Source organism: Aspergillus fumigatus, chromosome 5, assembly GCF_000002655.1.
Source record: "Aspergillus fumigatus Af293 chromosome 5, whole genome shotgun sequence".
Classification (NCBI taxonomy): Eukaryota; Fungi; Ascomycota; class Eurotiomycetes; order Eurotiales; family Aspergillaceae; genus Aspergillus; species Aspergillus fumigatus.
The window spans coordinates 3034874-3051514 of record NC_007198.1 but is presented as its reverse complement, the minus strand read 5'-3'; the positions used below and the strand labels follow the sequence as shown (position 1 = coordinate 3051514).

The window sequence follows — 16641 nt, the reverse complement described above, 5'->3', positions numbered from 1 at the left end:
ATAGTCGAATAGTAGTTGGAAGTCATCACCGGTAGCGTCAATATCAATATCAACACCACCTCTGCGGTCCCTCAGAAGTCGATACAGCTGCTGCAGTTAAGCTGATCGACGCCCTTAGTGCCCCGCGCGCTACTGTTGCACTCCCTCTCCCTTCATCCCTCCCTCACACCGAACTTGCAATCATCATCTCTATCTACCCATCATGAACTGGCTCAAGTCTACGTATGCTATTTTCTCCGGTCTTGTCTCTTTTCTGATGTATAGTGTCGACCGTACTGATTGACCATGCTTTAATTAGCCTTGCAAGTGTTGCGGGCACTCAGGAGCCCATCTATGGCCCCGAGGCCATTCAGTCTGTCGCCCAACAAGCTCAGCAGACCCCTTATACCGAGTTGACCAAGGACGACCTGCGGTGGCGTGCCTATCAGTATACCAATGTTGAGACTGAGACCTTCTACGTGATGGCCGACAATGGCACTGTGGTGATGGTGCAGGTCATCTACTCCAACATCGCGTGAGTGAAACTGTTCCGGTTCTTGCAATCCTTGGGCCTCATTTTGAGCCTGCCGACACTGCAATGGGGCCCTGTGTATCGTGGCTGACTCGGCACCTGACACTTGTGTAGAGGAATCCACACTACTGCGCAATTCAACTCAAAGATCTTTAACCTCAAAGGCGATCAACCTCACATCTGGCACTCCGACCCCCTGTACAACTTCATGTTCGATGAGAACATGCTCTCCTTTGGAGCTGACAACCTCGCCTTGACACTGAACGAGGAGGGAACTGCGTACACCATCAAATCCGCCGTCAACGAGGACAGCCTGGTGAATCTGACGTTCACCCGCACCGCCCCCGGTTTTGTCGTAGGAAAGGACGGTACATCTTACTTCGGGACCGACCCCGCGAACCCCTGGGGGTCTATGATGCATGCCTTCTGGCCTCGGTGCCGTGTTGAGGGCACCATCACGACGAAGGAGAAGACCTATGACCTCACTGGTCGGGGAATGTTCATTCATGCTATCCAGGGCATGAAGCCCCATCACGCTGGTGGGTTTCCTTCACCGAGTATTAAGTGTTGAATGAGAATACTGAGCCGGCAACAGCTGCACGATGGAACTTTATCAACTTCCAGACCCCGTCATACTCTGCTGTGATGATGGAATACACCACACCGCCATCGTACGGCTCGACGGTCGTCAATGTCGGTGGCATCGTGAAGGACGATGAGATTATCTATGCCGGCGCAACGAACTCGGCTACCCACACGGCGTCGGCCCATGACGCCGACAGCGACTGGCCTGCTCCGACTTCCATTAAGTGCGTTTGGGACGGTAAGTCCAAGGACGGAAAGGACGTCCACGCAGAGCTCGACGGCCCCCTTGGTAACCGGCTGGACCGCGTCGATGTCATGGCTGAAGTACCAGGCTTCGTCAAGACCATCGCTGGAAGTGTTGCTGGGACACGGCCGTACATATTCCAGGTGAGTCTTTCTTTAGCAACTGGCGGGAGCGTTGTCAAGCTAACAATTGGCCAGTATTCTCCTCAGGAGAAACTGTCTCTGAAGCTCAAGATCGGCGCTGAGGAGTTCTCAGAGGAGGGTTCCATGTTCTCTGAGGCTACGTTCATCTCATGAATGACTCTACGTACATATAGCACACTGGCAGGAAATTGTCTGTGGCGTTCTGACTATTATTTTGCCCATTCTCATTGATACTCATAAATCACGCAACCTGCGTGACCCTAATTACTCATATAGAGACTTTTCTAATGCTATTCATACTTGTCAAACCTCAATGCTATTATCCCCGGTCTGCTTAACATCTAGGGGTCAGTCACATCAGTGCTGGTTTCATGTTTGTGCTATTGAATGTAAGTGATTCTCCCAACTCATGACATCTCCAGCAGCACAACACAATAAACAATAAACTAACACAACTTGTAGTATTTATACCATAGGATTTCCTCAGCAAACTATCTTCCAACATTCTCACGCAATCTGATATCCATCTTTCTGGACTTTACAACAATTCATACACAACGTTTCAATCACTACTATCATAATGGACGTCGCTCACTTAGCTGCCAACCCGAATACTCAAGGCCTCCTTCTAAAAGGCCACCGGCGGCGTCGGTAAGTACCTATGATCTCAACAGCCGGGACTTGACCAGCATCCCATACCACATTCCACCATACTCACCAAAAATGACCTCCCAGTCTCCTTCGTGACAACGTAAATGGGATCAGTAAGTCCCCGTCAAGCCAAATCAGAACCTCCAATCACTAACCACACACTCTAGCCAAACCCGCAATCCGGTAAGCTCTTCTCCCGAGAACAAGAATATCCATGAGACATCCCCTCTAAACCACTCCGTCGGAATCACAGCCGTCTCGCCCGTCGCGGAGGCGTAGTCCGTATGAAAACGGACATTTATGCCCAGATACGCTCTGTGATAAGAGGACGGCTTCGTGAGGTGAGATTCATTCCCGTCGGGCTACTGTGAAAGCACGACCTCAACCTTTCCCGGAGAACAAGTCATGAGCTTCAGGTGAAGGAGAAGGAGATGTACTAACCCCCTATCTGTAGATCTTGTTCCAAGTTGTGCAAGTCCTAGAGTCCTCCAAGACTCATAGACACGATAGGAAGGTTAGTAGCATGGAGGTTTAATTGCCAGTTGTATGCAGTGGGAGATACTCCCTGCTGACCGACTATATTTGCTCTTGCTAATCTTTTCGCAGGTCGTCACCACACGGGATGTGAGTTCTGATAGCTGAACTGGAACGATGCGAGCGGATACTAATATGGGTGTCTGATTCTCAAGGTCGTCTACGCCTTGCAAAGAGTGAGCTTCACCTATCCCCAGAAGTTTTCAGTTCCTAACCTTTGCTATTACAGATGGGGCAAACGATGTACGGGTTCTAAGTGTCGGGTGACTGTCTGGGCTGAAACTCTGAGGAATCCAACCTTGGAAGACATAATGACAAAGGAATGATCAGACTATCGACAGGAACGAAAGACGGAAAGAAAGGTCTAAGACATAATATTGAAAGAATGCTGTGTAGTCAAGTATCGCTGAAATAGTACATAATGAGAAGAGACTCCGCCAGCGGGACACTAAGAATGTACAGAAACAAAAATGCAGAAATTCGGAAATAGACTCAACCGTCAATCATCAACTGCTCTCCTTCATCCAGTAAAGTAGTGATTTTGGACAAGTCCGAGATCATCTTGTTGCCATGCCCGACCAACAGAAGTTTCTCGGCATTGGCTGGCAGACCCAGATACGTGGGTGGCTCTCGCTCAGGGAGGCGCTTGACCCATTCCACAAAGTCACGGATGCTGGTCTCTCCAGGCAGTGCCAGACACTCGTCCTTCTCAACGCCCGAAACGAGCTTGTAGTCCACTTCGAAGGCAGCCGGAGTTAGGAAACTGTTCACAAGGTTGTCCAACACCTGGAAGTCTTCAGCGTTGTCGATCTTGCCGCCGTATGTCTCTGTTATCAGGGTACGCATCATTTCCCAAGGGAGTTTCTGAGGCGCAACATTGGATCGACCCTGGGCAACTGTCTCCACCCAGACATCGATGATATGAGCCGAGCATTCGTACTGATTAAGAAGTTGTTAGTGGGATTGCAATGATGAATTCCCTTGTGGTGTTCACTTACGTCACTGTCATTGAACTCCCAGAAGCCCTTCCAACCCAGGCTAGGCGCATAACGAAGTCTTTCTTGAACAACAGCATGCAAGAAGCAAAGCAAGAGATAGACACGCGCTTTCTCGACCGGTGGTTTGCCGGCGCGTTCCGTCAGTGTAGACAGTGAGTCCCTCATGTTTGCACGAATACCGGCTGGTTGCTCGTACATCAGAACGCGAGAAGCGCGGATAAGATTGACTGGAATCTTAGGACTGGACTCCATTGACAAGAAAAGTCGGAAATCCTTGTGGGGTTTGAGCGATTCGAGCCTCTTCTCCAGACTTTGAAGCCACGAAGGTGCCAGGTGTACGTTCTTAACCAGTACCCACGTTCCAGCAGTAGCAGCATTGCTGATTGCTTTGTCGGCACTCTCCAGACCTTCGTTGGATCCCATTGCAATATTGGCGCAGGTTGCGTGCATACGTTCGACGAGAGCATCCACCTTGTAACTAGCATCGAATCCAGGACTCGAGCTAAGAGAGATTGGTGTGGTTGCTGCAACCTGCTCAACAACATCCTTCAAATCGGAACTTCCTTCAAAGAATTCTCGGCCAAAGACCGCTTCGATGAAACGCTCGGCAGCTGGTACGAATCTGTCCAGCCTGCAAAGCTTCACCAGCAACAATGAGCGAAGCAGTCGGTCGAGATTTTCGGTATTGTCATCCCAAGCGACCGGGACACAGCTTTCAGCCAATTCCTCGCCCAAAAACTGATCCCATTGTTCTTGTGTGATATTGGCGAATGACGCTTTGAAGATTGGCATGTTCGAGATCTTGGTCAGAACCTGCTCTTTGAGCTCCGGAGCAGTCGACAGATCGGCACCCTGTACCGACTCATCGAGAATGATATCAATGATCGTCTTGTCCATCGGGTAAGGAGCAGCTTGTGCGAGAAGCATGGCCAGCGTGATACGGTCTTTCTGAGCCAGCCCCAGGGAAGTCCGCTGGAATGTCGTAACAAACAAATCCTTGAGAATGATTTGCACACGCGCCGAGTGGTCCTTCTCCGCAGCAAGGCGCTTGTTCTGATAGAGGACCGAGTGGAAAATATCCACAAAGTACTGCAGCGAAAATTGGTAGAAGTGATTGATGTGATGAAGCTGCTCCAATACAGCAAAGACAGCGCTGCAAGAGCGAGCGATAATGTTGTAGTTCAAGGTGATATTTTCGACTTCCGTCATGACGCCCTCGGTCTCCACCATCTTCTTGGAGATCTCTGCTGCCTCCTTCTTTAGGGTCTCTAGAGTCTCAATAACGTTGTCATCGTCCAGGATGTTGCCGCGCGATTCGTTCAATGCCTGCAGCAGTCGTTTCTCGAGCTGACGGAGATGGATCTTGAACTCTCCTTGCAGCTTAACCAAGTCGGTGCGTCGCGCGTCCACATCCGGTCGCTCAAACTTGAGTACTTCGTTGAGCGACTGGGTTCGCAAACTGCTCTGTGTGACAGTGAAGTTGACAAAGGTGGTTCTACTGCACACATCCGGCGGGAAAGTCGCAGAAGGGTCTCTCGTCGAAAGGAAGAGTTTGAAGGAAGGTGAGAAATCAATCTCCTGTTTTCCGAGCTGGATGAGAACACGCCCACCAGTCTTCTGATATTCCTTGTTAAGAACATGGTTGAGGATGGGGTCCAGGTGCTCGGCATCTTGAATGAGGATTGGATTACCGAAACGCAGGGCACTCTCCAGTTGCTTGACGAAGGAGTCGTCCAGGAAGCTCGTGACCGTAAGTTTCCTATCTGTGCTTTCCTTCTGTAGGAACTCGGTGACGCGACCCGAAGGATCGATGATCAGAGGGTATCTGTTGTACCGCTTCAGGATAATGGCATTTTCGGTGCAGAGATCGTCAACCGGAAGAGCGTGATCTTGCCAAGTCAAGCGTTCATCAGCATTCGACAGGTACTCTGTAATCGGATTGTGTGGCTTGAAGTTAATGCCTGATTGCGCCAGTTGGTTCACCCAGTCATCGATCATGGCCTTCCGGAATTGTTGATCGTATAAACCAGCATAAGCCAGGAAAGCTGCAGCGATCAGAACATCACCCACAAGGGTGCTGATCTGTGTTTCGAATGATTTACTTCCCTCCTCCCAACGTGTACGCTCGGACGCCAAGCTATCAAGTAAGCGCACACTTCGGTCGACCTTAAACTGTACCCTTGACATTTCTGCCTTGATGGCCTGCGTCTCACTAATGAGGGCAGCATATTCGGCTTTGTAAGTGGCGATGCTGCGCTCAAGGTTCTGTACGGTATTTTCAATGGCCTGAGCCTCTGCCTTGGTCTGCAGGGCTTGCTCTTCAAGTTGGCCGACTTCCTCACGCAGCGGTCCAACACGGTCGAGAATCTCGGAGTAGTTGACTTGAGCCTCGACCCACTGGACTAGGGGACCACAGGCTCTGCTGGCTCGGTTGACACGCTCGTAAGTGAAATCCTCCTTTGACAGGAATTCGTTCTGCATCTTGAGACGGTGATTTTTCGTCATCTGCTTTTCGTTGTCGTAATTGACAATACTGGCGATGAAGTCATCTCTTCTGACAATGCCCTGGATCGTCTTCCAGCTGTCTACTTTGTGACCAAGCAGAGTGCACACGGCTTCGAGAGCAAGCCGAACGCTAGCGGGCGGATTGCCCATAGAGCGAACTTCCGTAAGATGCTGACGTTTGATGTTTTGAACGCTTTTCTGGGCCTCAAGAACTGCGGGCTCGGCTCGAGCCAAGTCATTGAGCACAACTTCCTTGCGCAGAGCTACTTCTTTCTCCTGTTTCTCCAGGGCTGCCTGGACCTCAAGAGACACAGCCTTTCGTTGCTCTGCCTCCCTTTGGTCGGCAACCATGCGTTGCAACTTTTCGTTTGCTTCCGCATCCTTCTTCTCTAACTGCATTTTCTTTTGGGCGAGACTAGCACGCAGATCGCTGACCTTGTCGACAGTATCCCTAAGTTTCTCTAGACCGACGTTCAAGTGCCGCTGTTGCTCTTCAAGGTCCTCCCGCTTCTCATTGAACAGCTTGACATACTGAGCGACAAAGTCAAGGTAGTGACGGGGAGTGAGGAATGTGGTCTTTCCTTGTTGCTTCTGCAAACGTTGGTTGAACCTTTGCAGTGAATAATGGATATAAACCATCGAGTTGACAACCGCGTCTCTATGAGACGCAGGAAGGCTGAGATCGCGATAAGCGACAGGAATGCTGTCAGGTGCAACAAAGTTTGGCTTGTCCAAGTCGAGTGACTGAGTGAGTTCAGAGCCCACCTGGAAAAGTGCTTGATCAGACCAATCACCCATCCAGTTGAGTACACAACGGTTAAACAGGGCGGGGCTTGTGGCAGCCTTGGAAGATAGACCCTCCTCAGGGGGATTCATCGTGAACACAACGTGAAGGTTCTTGACAATCTGCTGTGTGAACCACTTATAGAGCTCTTCCTGAGAGTCGAGGAGAAGGCCTTGACGTTGAGCGCCCTCCTTGCAAGCAGTCATCAGAGACGAGAATTCATCTCCTTCAAACAGGCCGGGAACTTCGGCATTGGCGAGCAGTGTGTTCATGCGCTCAAGGAAGCCAGAGTCAAGGACATTGGACTCATCCATAATAAAGCAGATTTGCTCGCCCTTGCAGCCCGCGCGTCGAAGAACGGTTCGTAAGTCGTCATCGAAGTCCTCCGAAGAATACTTTCCATGTACTTTGATCTGGAAGACCTTCAAACCATTCATCCAAGCCACAAAGCGAGACAATGTCGTTTTACCACTTCCACTGACCCCAATGAGGATGAGATGGCCCTGAGGCTGGCGGAACACCCGGTCGATGCGCAGTGCATGCTCCAAGACATCGTTGAAAAGCACGAGAGGAACATCAACCTCCTCCTCACAGAAGGTCTTCAAGCGAGCCTTGACGAAGTCGCGTAGTCGCTCTCGTTCAACAGGGACATAGTTCTTAGACAACCAATTTGAGAACAGGATCGGCCCCTTCAGCGCTTGCTCCTCGTCAATCGTAGGGAAGTTGTCAAGTGCAATGCGGCGGACTGCATCCGCTGTCCAACTCCTCTCTTCTTCGGCGACTAGTCGATCCTGGAACAGACGTAAAGCTTCATGTGCCCATATACGCACCAGGCCCTCGACGGAGAGTGTCTCAAGTGGTTTAATGGCCTCATATACACCACGAACCCATCGTGTAAGCTCACGAGGAGAGTATACGTAATGCGGTTGGATTTGAGGAGTGAATCTGCGTTGAGATTCCAAGTAGAACTGCACCATGGCTTTGGTGAGTGCCTCGGAGTATCCGCGTAACAATGGGATGATTTTGAGCACAGCCGAGTTGAATGTTCCATAAATTTGCATGAGCGAGATTTCTCCAGGGTAATCGACCATAATCAGAGGAGAGTGGCGTAGGAAGCGTTCGGCCAGAGGGGTACGGCCCGCGTCAGTTGGAGGATTGCAAGCTCCTACAAACTGGATTCTATCCAGGGTGACCCAAGTCTTGTCCGATGTCCTCCAGAAACCGTTTTGCTCCACAAGCTGTCTCAGGAAGGTAATCGCCCGTTGTGTTCCGTAACGGTCTGGTGCCGGAAGGTTGATTTCATCACAGAAAATGACCAGCCAACGACCTATTTGATTGGGAGACATAACAACACCATTCAAAGTCTTCTTATATTCACAGTACTGTTCGAAAGTTTTGATCAGAAGATCCGGAGTAGTGGCGCTTGAGAAATTTAGGCCCACCACTTCCATGTTTGGCAACTTTCGGAGTGCTGCAAATAGCGTCATGGTCTTACCAGAACCTGGTGGGCCACAGAGAAGCAGTGGCTTGTGCTCGGCGAGCCAGGAGTAGAGAACGTCTTCGTGACGAACAGTATCCACGGTGGGAATGACCACATCGGTTTGTGTAATGGAGTGGGTATTGATCTCAATTGACGGGACCTGAGACTGCCAACTCATCCACTCCGACTTGGGTAATGTGATGTCAAAGTCGATGAGGGAGGATGCTCCATCAGGCGGCAGTTCCGTTGTCGACATACCCGACACAAACTGCCCGAAGGCCTGGCGATCTGCCAAAGGGCAGTCTCCGGTGAAGGACCAGACGAGAGCGAGGAGAAGCTTCTTGGAAATGTACGACTGAATCTGCTCATGGTCGAGCGGGAAATCGACATGCTGGATGTTATACTCGAGAACATTCCGGCAAGCCTTGTTCAACAAGCTGAACAGAGTATTCAAGGCACGGATATCAGTGAACTCCATGATATGATTATACTTCTTAGCTTCATCAAGAGACTTCAGAACAAGCTGATCGGTCTCCAGAAGTTGCTTGAGAATTGTGGAAAGCATGTCTTGTGCATCCTGAGTTTTGGCCGCAGCTTGTCCTGCAGGGGCACTGTCATCATCCAAATCCTCGAAGGTCTTCGTTCTGAGCGACTCAACGTAGTTGGAAATCATCATCAGAGGAGTGACAGTGTCGTCGTTGAACCATACCATACCACAACGACTGACTGTAGCTAGCGTAGCGTACTTTAGGCTCTCAACTTCAAACATTATGCGCACATTAGGAGGGAGATTCAGACGCTCTCCGTTTGGAAGGGTGAGGAGCTTGTTATCATCGAGAACACTGTTCAGATTCTCAACCCATTCGGGGTCGACATCACCATCAAACACAATCCAGTGTCTCTTTGTATCTTCGCCTCGGAGGTTATCCACGATCTTTCTCAGGATGCCCGTGAACAAACCATCCGTCCATTCTCTGGTGGTGCTATCAAGATTACCATAGAGAGCTTCCTTGGACATGACCTTGGAGTCTATGATATGGGAGACACCTTCAACCCCTTCAATCCGTTGCAAGGCCTGGAGCAAGATCTTCCAAGCGGCCGATTTACCGGATCCAGACCTGCCAACCATCATAACACCATGATGGATGCTCTGAATTTGGTAGAGCTGGAGGATTTTTGCGATCCACATCTCACTGTCCACGTAGTGTTGCTCGTGAGCGATGTCCCGAATCGCCTGCGTAAGCTTCTCGTAATTTGCGGGCACATACTCCACTCCAGAGAAGTTGTGGGCTTGGATCTCGAGCATCTTGTCTACATCTTCACGGACAAGCTTCGGGGCAATTGTTTCCCGCAGACTTTGAACGATAATTTGGGGTTCAATGATCTCGTCTGGGCCCAGATCGCCGTCGGTATTAGCAAGTCTCGCACGCTTGAGACCTCCAGAGCTGACCAAAACGCTTTTAAGAGCACGTAGACCGAAGTCATAGTGGGCTTGCTTTGACAGCTGCGAGGCACAGTGATCGAAGAAAGGCACTGTCTGCTTGGACAAACGCTTTGCTTGCTTGAAGCCCTGGGAAAAGAGCATCACTTCTGCAATCAACTCCTTGTCTGGTTTCGACATGGCAACACTCCGGAACAGCTTCTTCAAGTTGTCAGGCAGATTCGAACGGCCTGCATAGCCGGGGTTCATGGTAATGAAGATTCCAGTATTGGGATTTACACTGAGGCGTCTTCCGACCAGCTCGATCTGTGCCTTCTCATTATCAACTCCAGTTTTCAAGCCAAGCTGGATATTTTGAATTTGCTGTGAGACGGCGGACAGGATTCTCTCTTCAAGACGGTTGAACTCGTCAAAACAGCCCCATGCACCGACCTGGCAAATACCAAGGAAGATTCGGCCCATTGCCTGGAAATCAAAAGTATCGTCACAGCAGAACACAAGAGTGAAACGGCCAAGCTGAAGACCCAGCGCCTTGACTGATTCCGTCTTTCCTGTACCAGCAGGGCCGTACGGAGAGCCACCTAGTCTTTGGCACAGAGCTTGAGTGAGCGTGAGGAAACAGCGATCGGTAAGTGGCGTGCGGACGAGGCGTTCAGGTACTCCGAGGTACTCGAAGCCGTAACTGAGCTTAGCGTTTGCCATATGGACGTGTAACCGCTGGAGGAAATCGCCTTCGGCATGGTAAACATAGCGCATCTGCAGCAACCACAAATAATGTGTTGGGATATTGGCATTGGCCGTCATGAGTTTGGAGATAACATCGCGTTGGTGTACGAATTCAGTGATCATGTGTTCGCACTTCTTTCTACTAATCGCATCGAGGTCCCCAAGCACAGTAACAGCAAGCAACTCCAGCACTCGGACTTGCGCATCATACAGCTCTTTGAGATTCGCCCCCCCATTTTCCAGGGATTTCTGCACAGCGTTGGTCCAGACGACTTGACTGGCAAGAACGACAATCTGCGCAGGATAGTTGGCCAAATAGTCATTGAAAGCAGTGCGGTCGACCTCGGGCGCATTGTAGATTGTCTCGAACTGCTCAATCGCCTCTCCGAGGAGTTCCGCCAGTGTTAGCTTCATGCTGGTTTCCAGTGCAGTGAGCCAATCATTGATCCTAGGGGTTTTAACAAGGCTGATTTCGCGTTTCAAGCGGACCTCCTCGCCCTCTTTCGAAGTGATGCCAACGATGTTATTCTCGTCATCCATGAGGACGCCTGACAAGCCAGCAAACATCTTCTTGAAATGCTTAGCGACGCGGAAGATGTCATTGCTGTTACCGATAATTTCCAGTAGGTCCTCATCACCGACGAAGTAGAAACGAGGGAATGAGATACGCTCACGTTCGAGATATTCACCCAGGGCCTTTTGGATCTTGTTAAGCAGCTCGGCCAATCTCTCCAATGATTTCTGCACACCGTTGATGGCAAGCACATCGAGAACAAAGGGGGACTTGTACACTTTTTTCATCACCGCAAAGAATTCGGAATTAATGTTTTGGAAGCGGCTCGATTCAAGGGGAAGAAGATGCTTGATATCGGCATTACCGGTAAACACTCCCTCAAGGTACACCCACTGTCTTTGAACATCGATCCACACATCGAAGAGCACATGAACTCTGTTTAGCTTGTCTTCCCAGGAAGCAGCTTCCTCCTCGAACTCTTTATAGTATGGCGAATGTCTCATGGCCTGCAAGGAGTTCAAATTCTCACTGCATTTGGCGAATAGGTCATCAAATCCACGAATCAGACGGCATTTATTCTGGTAGTTGACGAGATCCAAAGAATAGTTTTGCCATGTTTCTCGGACTGATTTCAAGAACTCCTCTAGAGCCATTTCACCCTGGGCCTGGGCGATGATGTCGCGGATGACGCTCTCACTGGTCGCAAGTTGGAGATCCCATACATCTCCCAGTGTAAGGGAAACGAGCGAAAATCTCTTTCCAGGCTTCAGGGCCTTGTAAATTTTCTGCCAATGTCTTTCTCGAACAGCTTCGGATTTCATATCGGAAAGCAGGGGATTGACCTTCAGAAGCTGCCGCAGGACGTTTTGTATGTGCTCGAAAGCCGCATACTGGCGCATACGACTGGGCATTTCCTTGGTCATCTTGATCAAGCCATCGATTGACTGACGGAGCTTTCGGGGTTGCACGCTAGTCCACAGCATGTCCCTCAAGTCATTGAGACTCTTCCAGATTGTTGACAGAGCTGCCCAAACTGACATGAAATCCTGTACCTCTTCAAGAATTGCTGGTAACGAAGATTCCACGCTAGCCGGAAGATCGAGAGCCTCTTTAGCCTTGGACACCATCTCGAATTCGGCCTGAAGGGCTTCAAGGCGGGACTGGAAGGAGCTCAAGGTCCGAGAGGCCTCCTCAGGCGGAATTGTTCCAGATACGGGCTTCTCTTCATTCCACTGAGCAATAACTTCGGTAATCTTATCACCGATGACTTTGTCCTCAGCCGTGATTTTCGCGCGCAGCCCTTCCGTCTGGTCATGGACAATCTTGCTCTTCCGTGCAAGCAATTCGTTCAGGGCTGCCCACTCGCCGTCGACGTTCTCCACGTGGAGCCAGTCACTAGGGAACTGGTATCGCTGGCGCGCTAGGGTAGCTTGGCCCTGCCGGAAGATATTAACTTCCGGCTCCCAGACCTTGGCCTTGCGCTTGCATTGTTGGACAATCGTGATGAAGGAAACCGCGTGGGCGGTTGAAGAAGCCTCGAGGGTTTGTCCTTCCAGGTCCCTACGGGCCGCGGCAATCTCTGAATGCACTTCTCTCATTCGGGCTCCGAGCTTCGATCCAAATTTCAACAGAATCTCGTGTTGCCACTGATCGTATTTGGCATTGACCCTTGTCTGGACCTGCTCATAGTCTATCTTGATGTTGCCAAATGACCGACTAACCTCGGAAGTGTCGAATGTGGCTCGGCTCTTACGAATTTCCTGAAGCAACTGGAGCCACTGCGCTAGGTCATCGCCTAGAATGTCGTACACTTGTTCGGATCGTAAGTCCCAGAGGGATTGGAACTGTAACCATTTATCGACATACTCTGACACTTCCTTGAGTCTGCCCTCCACAACACTATACACATGGCTAAGATCTTCAGTGCAGTGCTGCGGAAGATCAGCGAAGCAAGCTTCGGACAACTGGACTTTCTGTACATCGATCGATATCTGATACCGGGATGATTTGATCTTCTCCAAGTGGCAGATCACGCCAAGCCAGTTGTCGAAGTGGGAGAACCAGCTTGCTCGAGCATATTGTAAAGGTGGATCAAGATGAAGAACCTGGTTGCGCATGGAGATTTCATGGACTAGCTCGGGGAACTCTATTTTGTACGATACAGCCTCTGGCTCGCCTGCGGCCGGATGCTGGGTGCCAATCGACAGTTGTGAAGCACTCTGTTGCTCCTTGGCTTCATTGAAGGAGTGGATCCACTCACGAATGGCGCGATGGAGCCTGTCACGAAGGATTGACTCGATCTTTTGATTCAAACGCGCGACCCAGTACCCCAGATTGACGTAGTTCTCCAAATTAAGCTTGTCAACAGCGACTTGTATCGTGTCCAGACGCTGCTTGAACGCTGAAGCCTCGTACGGGCATGTTTTCAGCTCAAGGATAGCTTTCTGGATGGTTTCGTAAATTGAAGACAGGACAGCCGTCTTTGATTGCAGCACTGACGCTGATCCTGCAAATTCTCGAACGAATTGTACATGCTTGCTTTCTCCTCTGCCGGGAATAGTAGACTCGATGGCGCCGTTGGCCAGGGCAGATTGTTTCACGTGCAGCTCGTACGAATGAACGAAAGACTCCCATCTTAGGGGAATTCCTTTGGTGACCATGCCTTGCGCATCATTCAAGTACCCGTTCAGTAGGATAGCAACCTCTGTCATGGCAGCAATGGAGCGAGTGGTCTGAAGCAGGGTCCGAACGCTCTCCATCAGACTGATGGCGTATGGATAAACACGTTTAGCCTCTTTTGAGATACTGCTGACTGCATGTGGAACTTGGAAATTAAGCCAGATGAGATTTCTGACTTCCTTGAACAAGGCGATAATTTGGGCATCGAAGTTGACGGAGAGCTCAAGGCTGTTCCCTGCGGCGCGGTTGCGCGTCACATTAAACAGTCGGCCAGCAATGGTGATGTGACGCCTTTGCACATCATGCAGCCACGATTCAAAAACGGGCCGCGTATCCAGCTTCTTCCGGAAGAGATTGCTCTCTGCTTGGAGTTTCTGACCTTCGGAGTGAAGATGCCAATCTTCTCCAAGAACGTCCTCGACCTTTCGCATATAACCGTCGAGTTGCCGCTCGATCTGGCGGGCCCAGACAATCGCACCTGACACAGGGGGCAGGTCATGTAACTGTGCCATAGCATGTGCCTCTGAGTGGCCATACTGCTGTTTGAAGCGCTCGTGCAAGGCGGAAATATCCTGTTTGACATTCTCGATAAGTTGAGTTTGATATTCGCCAATCGCACCTCGTATCTTTGGACGAACAAGGAGAGCATTGAACTTTGAAAATACACGGAACATTTCGTTGGCATTCTTAGCGGTAGCCAGACGATCGCGCAAGCGAGCAATGATCGAGTTCTCAACACGAGAGGTGCGCTCATTGTAGGCAATCTCCTCCTGGATCCACAGCTGGGTACCTTCAGGAGATACGTCTAGCACATCCACATTCTTCAGGGCAGCATATGCTTGTGCGACTTCCTCGACCGCATCAACGTCTCCAATCTCTTCGACGATCACAGCGCCGTCAGAGCCTGCTCCGTTGGCGGTGTCTCCGGTAGACGAAGTTTTTGGGCCGAGTACATTTACGATCGTTTTCTGAAGTTGCTCATGATTCACTCGGAAGGTGTTGATGTACTTCAGGCGTTCCTGTGTCTTCTCGTGCCGTGCAGCGATCTTGATAGGGATGAACTTTTCGTTTCGACGTCTTGTGGATTCACGGGCGACATTGGTGAACTCCTTCAGATTCTCGTCCCAAGTTCGCCAGATCGCACCACACGTCTTCATCAGAGAACGGAATTCGCGATAGTCCAGGTGCAGAATGGTTCTGCCGTGAAGCAGACTATGAATTTGCGTGTCGAGATCACCTGAGATAGCTTCAACAAGGGCAAGAGCTCGCTTGATCGGGTAGGGACATATCTTCAACTTCTTATTAAGATGGCCAAAGATTAGACCAAGCGATTCCTGAACTTTTTGTAACGTGGTGGCGGAGAGTAGTTCATCCAGGGGGAAATCGCGCATAAGCTGATTGTACTTCTGCACCATGTCCGTCGCTTCTCGCAAACCGGTGTCAGCAACGAAGCTGAGCGTTGCCTGGTAACGTTTGGCGTGGCGGAGAATATCCATGGTCAATTGAACACCATCGCTGCGCAGCTGGTTTTCGATACCCTCGAGAGCGGTCTCCATCGACAGCCAAAAGTTGATTTCTTGAGCTGCGGACCCGCTATCAGCATCGCGAGACATTTTCGTGATCGTCTGAATAGACCTGATCCAAGCATTGACGTTATTTTGGATGCTGTTGATAAAAGCACTGCTCTCCAAAACGTTTGAGGGAATCAGCTCCACAGAAGGCTTGATCCCTCGGGTCTCCGCTTCCACCAGGGCGGCTTGGACTACCTCATGGAGCGGCAGGTTTAACGCGGGGATCTCAACATTCTGTTGCAGGTGAAGCAAGCCCAGTTCCAGCTCTGCAAATTTCTTCTTGGTCCCAGGCACTCCAGTCTTCACCTCTGTATCCGTCCTGGGTTTCAAGCCAGTCGCTGCATCCTGATTGCGGGTATTGGCCTCGAAGTAGGGGCTCAGCGCGTGGTGCACGAGCAGATGCAGGACCTCATACGGAGACAAAGAGGCACCTTGTTGTGCCTGAGCGTTGTTGAGAGATGCCGGGCCGGGAAGATTGATAACCTGAACCTGCGACGATATGGGAAGCGTAGGGTCAATGGGAGCAGGACGTTTGATAAATGCGACAGAGGCGACCGTAGTAGAGGAGGAGGAAATTTCAGCGGAGAGGTTGTAGGCATACTGAACAGAAGACGCTGCAGAAGAACAAGACAAGGTTATCATTCTGTCGTAGAGCTGACCGCTTGGAATACACATACCTTCACCGTCCTCCGCAGCATTCGTTCCCTCTGAAGCGACAAGATCTTTCTGCACGTAAAGAGCTACCTGCGACTCTGAAGCAAAGCGTGTGCATCTCTGCACCGTCTCGCTGTATTTGGCCTCCGATAACAAGCTGCCTGTGCTCTCGAGCTCGGTTTTCAGAGCTCCTAGGGTTGCTTGTAGGACATCAACCAAGTACTGAATCAAAGCCGCAGAATCTACGAACGACGCCTGAGCTGGTGCTGGGACGCCGTTCGACATCCCCGCGGAGGCGACCTCCATGTTGGTGATTCTTTACAGGTAGCGACCCACGGTTAGCATCAAGAGGTTGATAAGGAGTCGTCCTGAGTAATAGGTGTCAGGTGTATGAAGGCGCAACACCGACTCGCAGGTAGATTAGGCCGAAAGGACAGGTCGTTTGAAGAAGCGGGTTTGAAAAAGAGATGGTGGGAAGATTTTGAAGGGATAATTGAGAAATGTAGTACAGGAATCAGTTAGATGATCATGACCCTTTTGTTCATTCGGGCCTCATTATCTGATCTTGCACTAACTATTTTATTATTGTTTATTATTATTACCTTCCTTACTATCGGCCAT

The 16641-nt window shown here is 50.4% G+C and overlaps 2 protein-coding genes across 2 annotated transcripts; one reads left to right on the top strand and one right to left on the bottom strand.

Annotated features, from left to right (window-relative positions):
- Positions 1 to 202: 202 nt before the first annotated feature.
- On the top strand, positions 203 to 2844 carry svf1 (survival factor 1 family protein; the record flags this gene model as incomplete). Its single annotated transcript, XM_748376.2, has 8 exons — positions 203 to 222; positions 299 to 514; positions 626 to 1050; positions 1107 to 2134; positions 2219 to 2247; positions 2302 to 2317; positions 2589 to 2648; positions 2741 to 2844. 4 exons carry the CDS (start codon positions 203 to 205, stop codon positions 1634 to 1636), a joined length of 1191 nt encoding a protein of 396 aa, XP_753469.1. The 3' UTR covers positions 1637 to 2134; positions 2219 to 2247; positions 2302 to 2317; positions 2589 to 2648; positions 2741 to 2844.
- A 53-nt stretch (positions 2845 to 2897) lies between these two features.
- Positions 2898 to 16637, bottom strand: AFUA_5G11810 (uncharacterized protein). Its single transcript, XM_077804855.1, has 3 exons — positions 16044 to 16637; positions 3667 to 15980; positions 2898 to 3607 (listed from the first exon to the last, which is right to left on the bottom strand). Exons 1-3 carry the CDS (start codon positions 16324 to 16326, stop codon positions 3161 to 3163), a joined length of 13044 nt encoding a protein of 4347 aa, XP_077660991.1. The 5' UTR covers positions 16327 to 16637; the 3' UTR covers positions 2898 to 3160.
- Between the last annotated feature and the right edge of the window lie 4 nt (positions 16638 to 16641).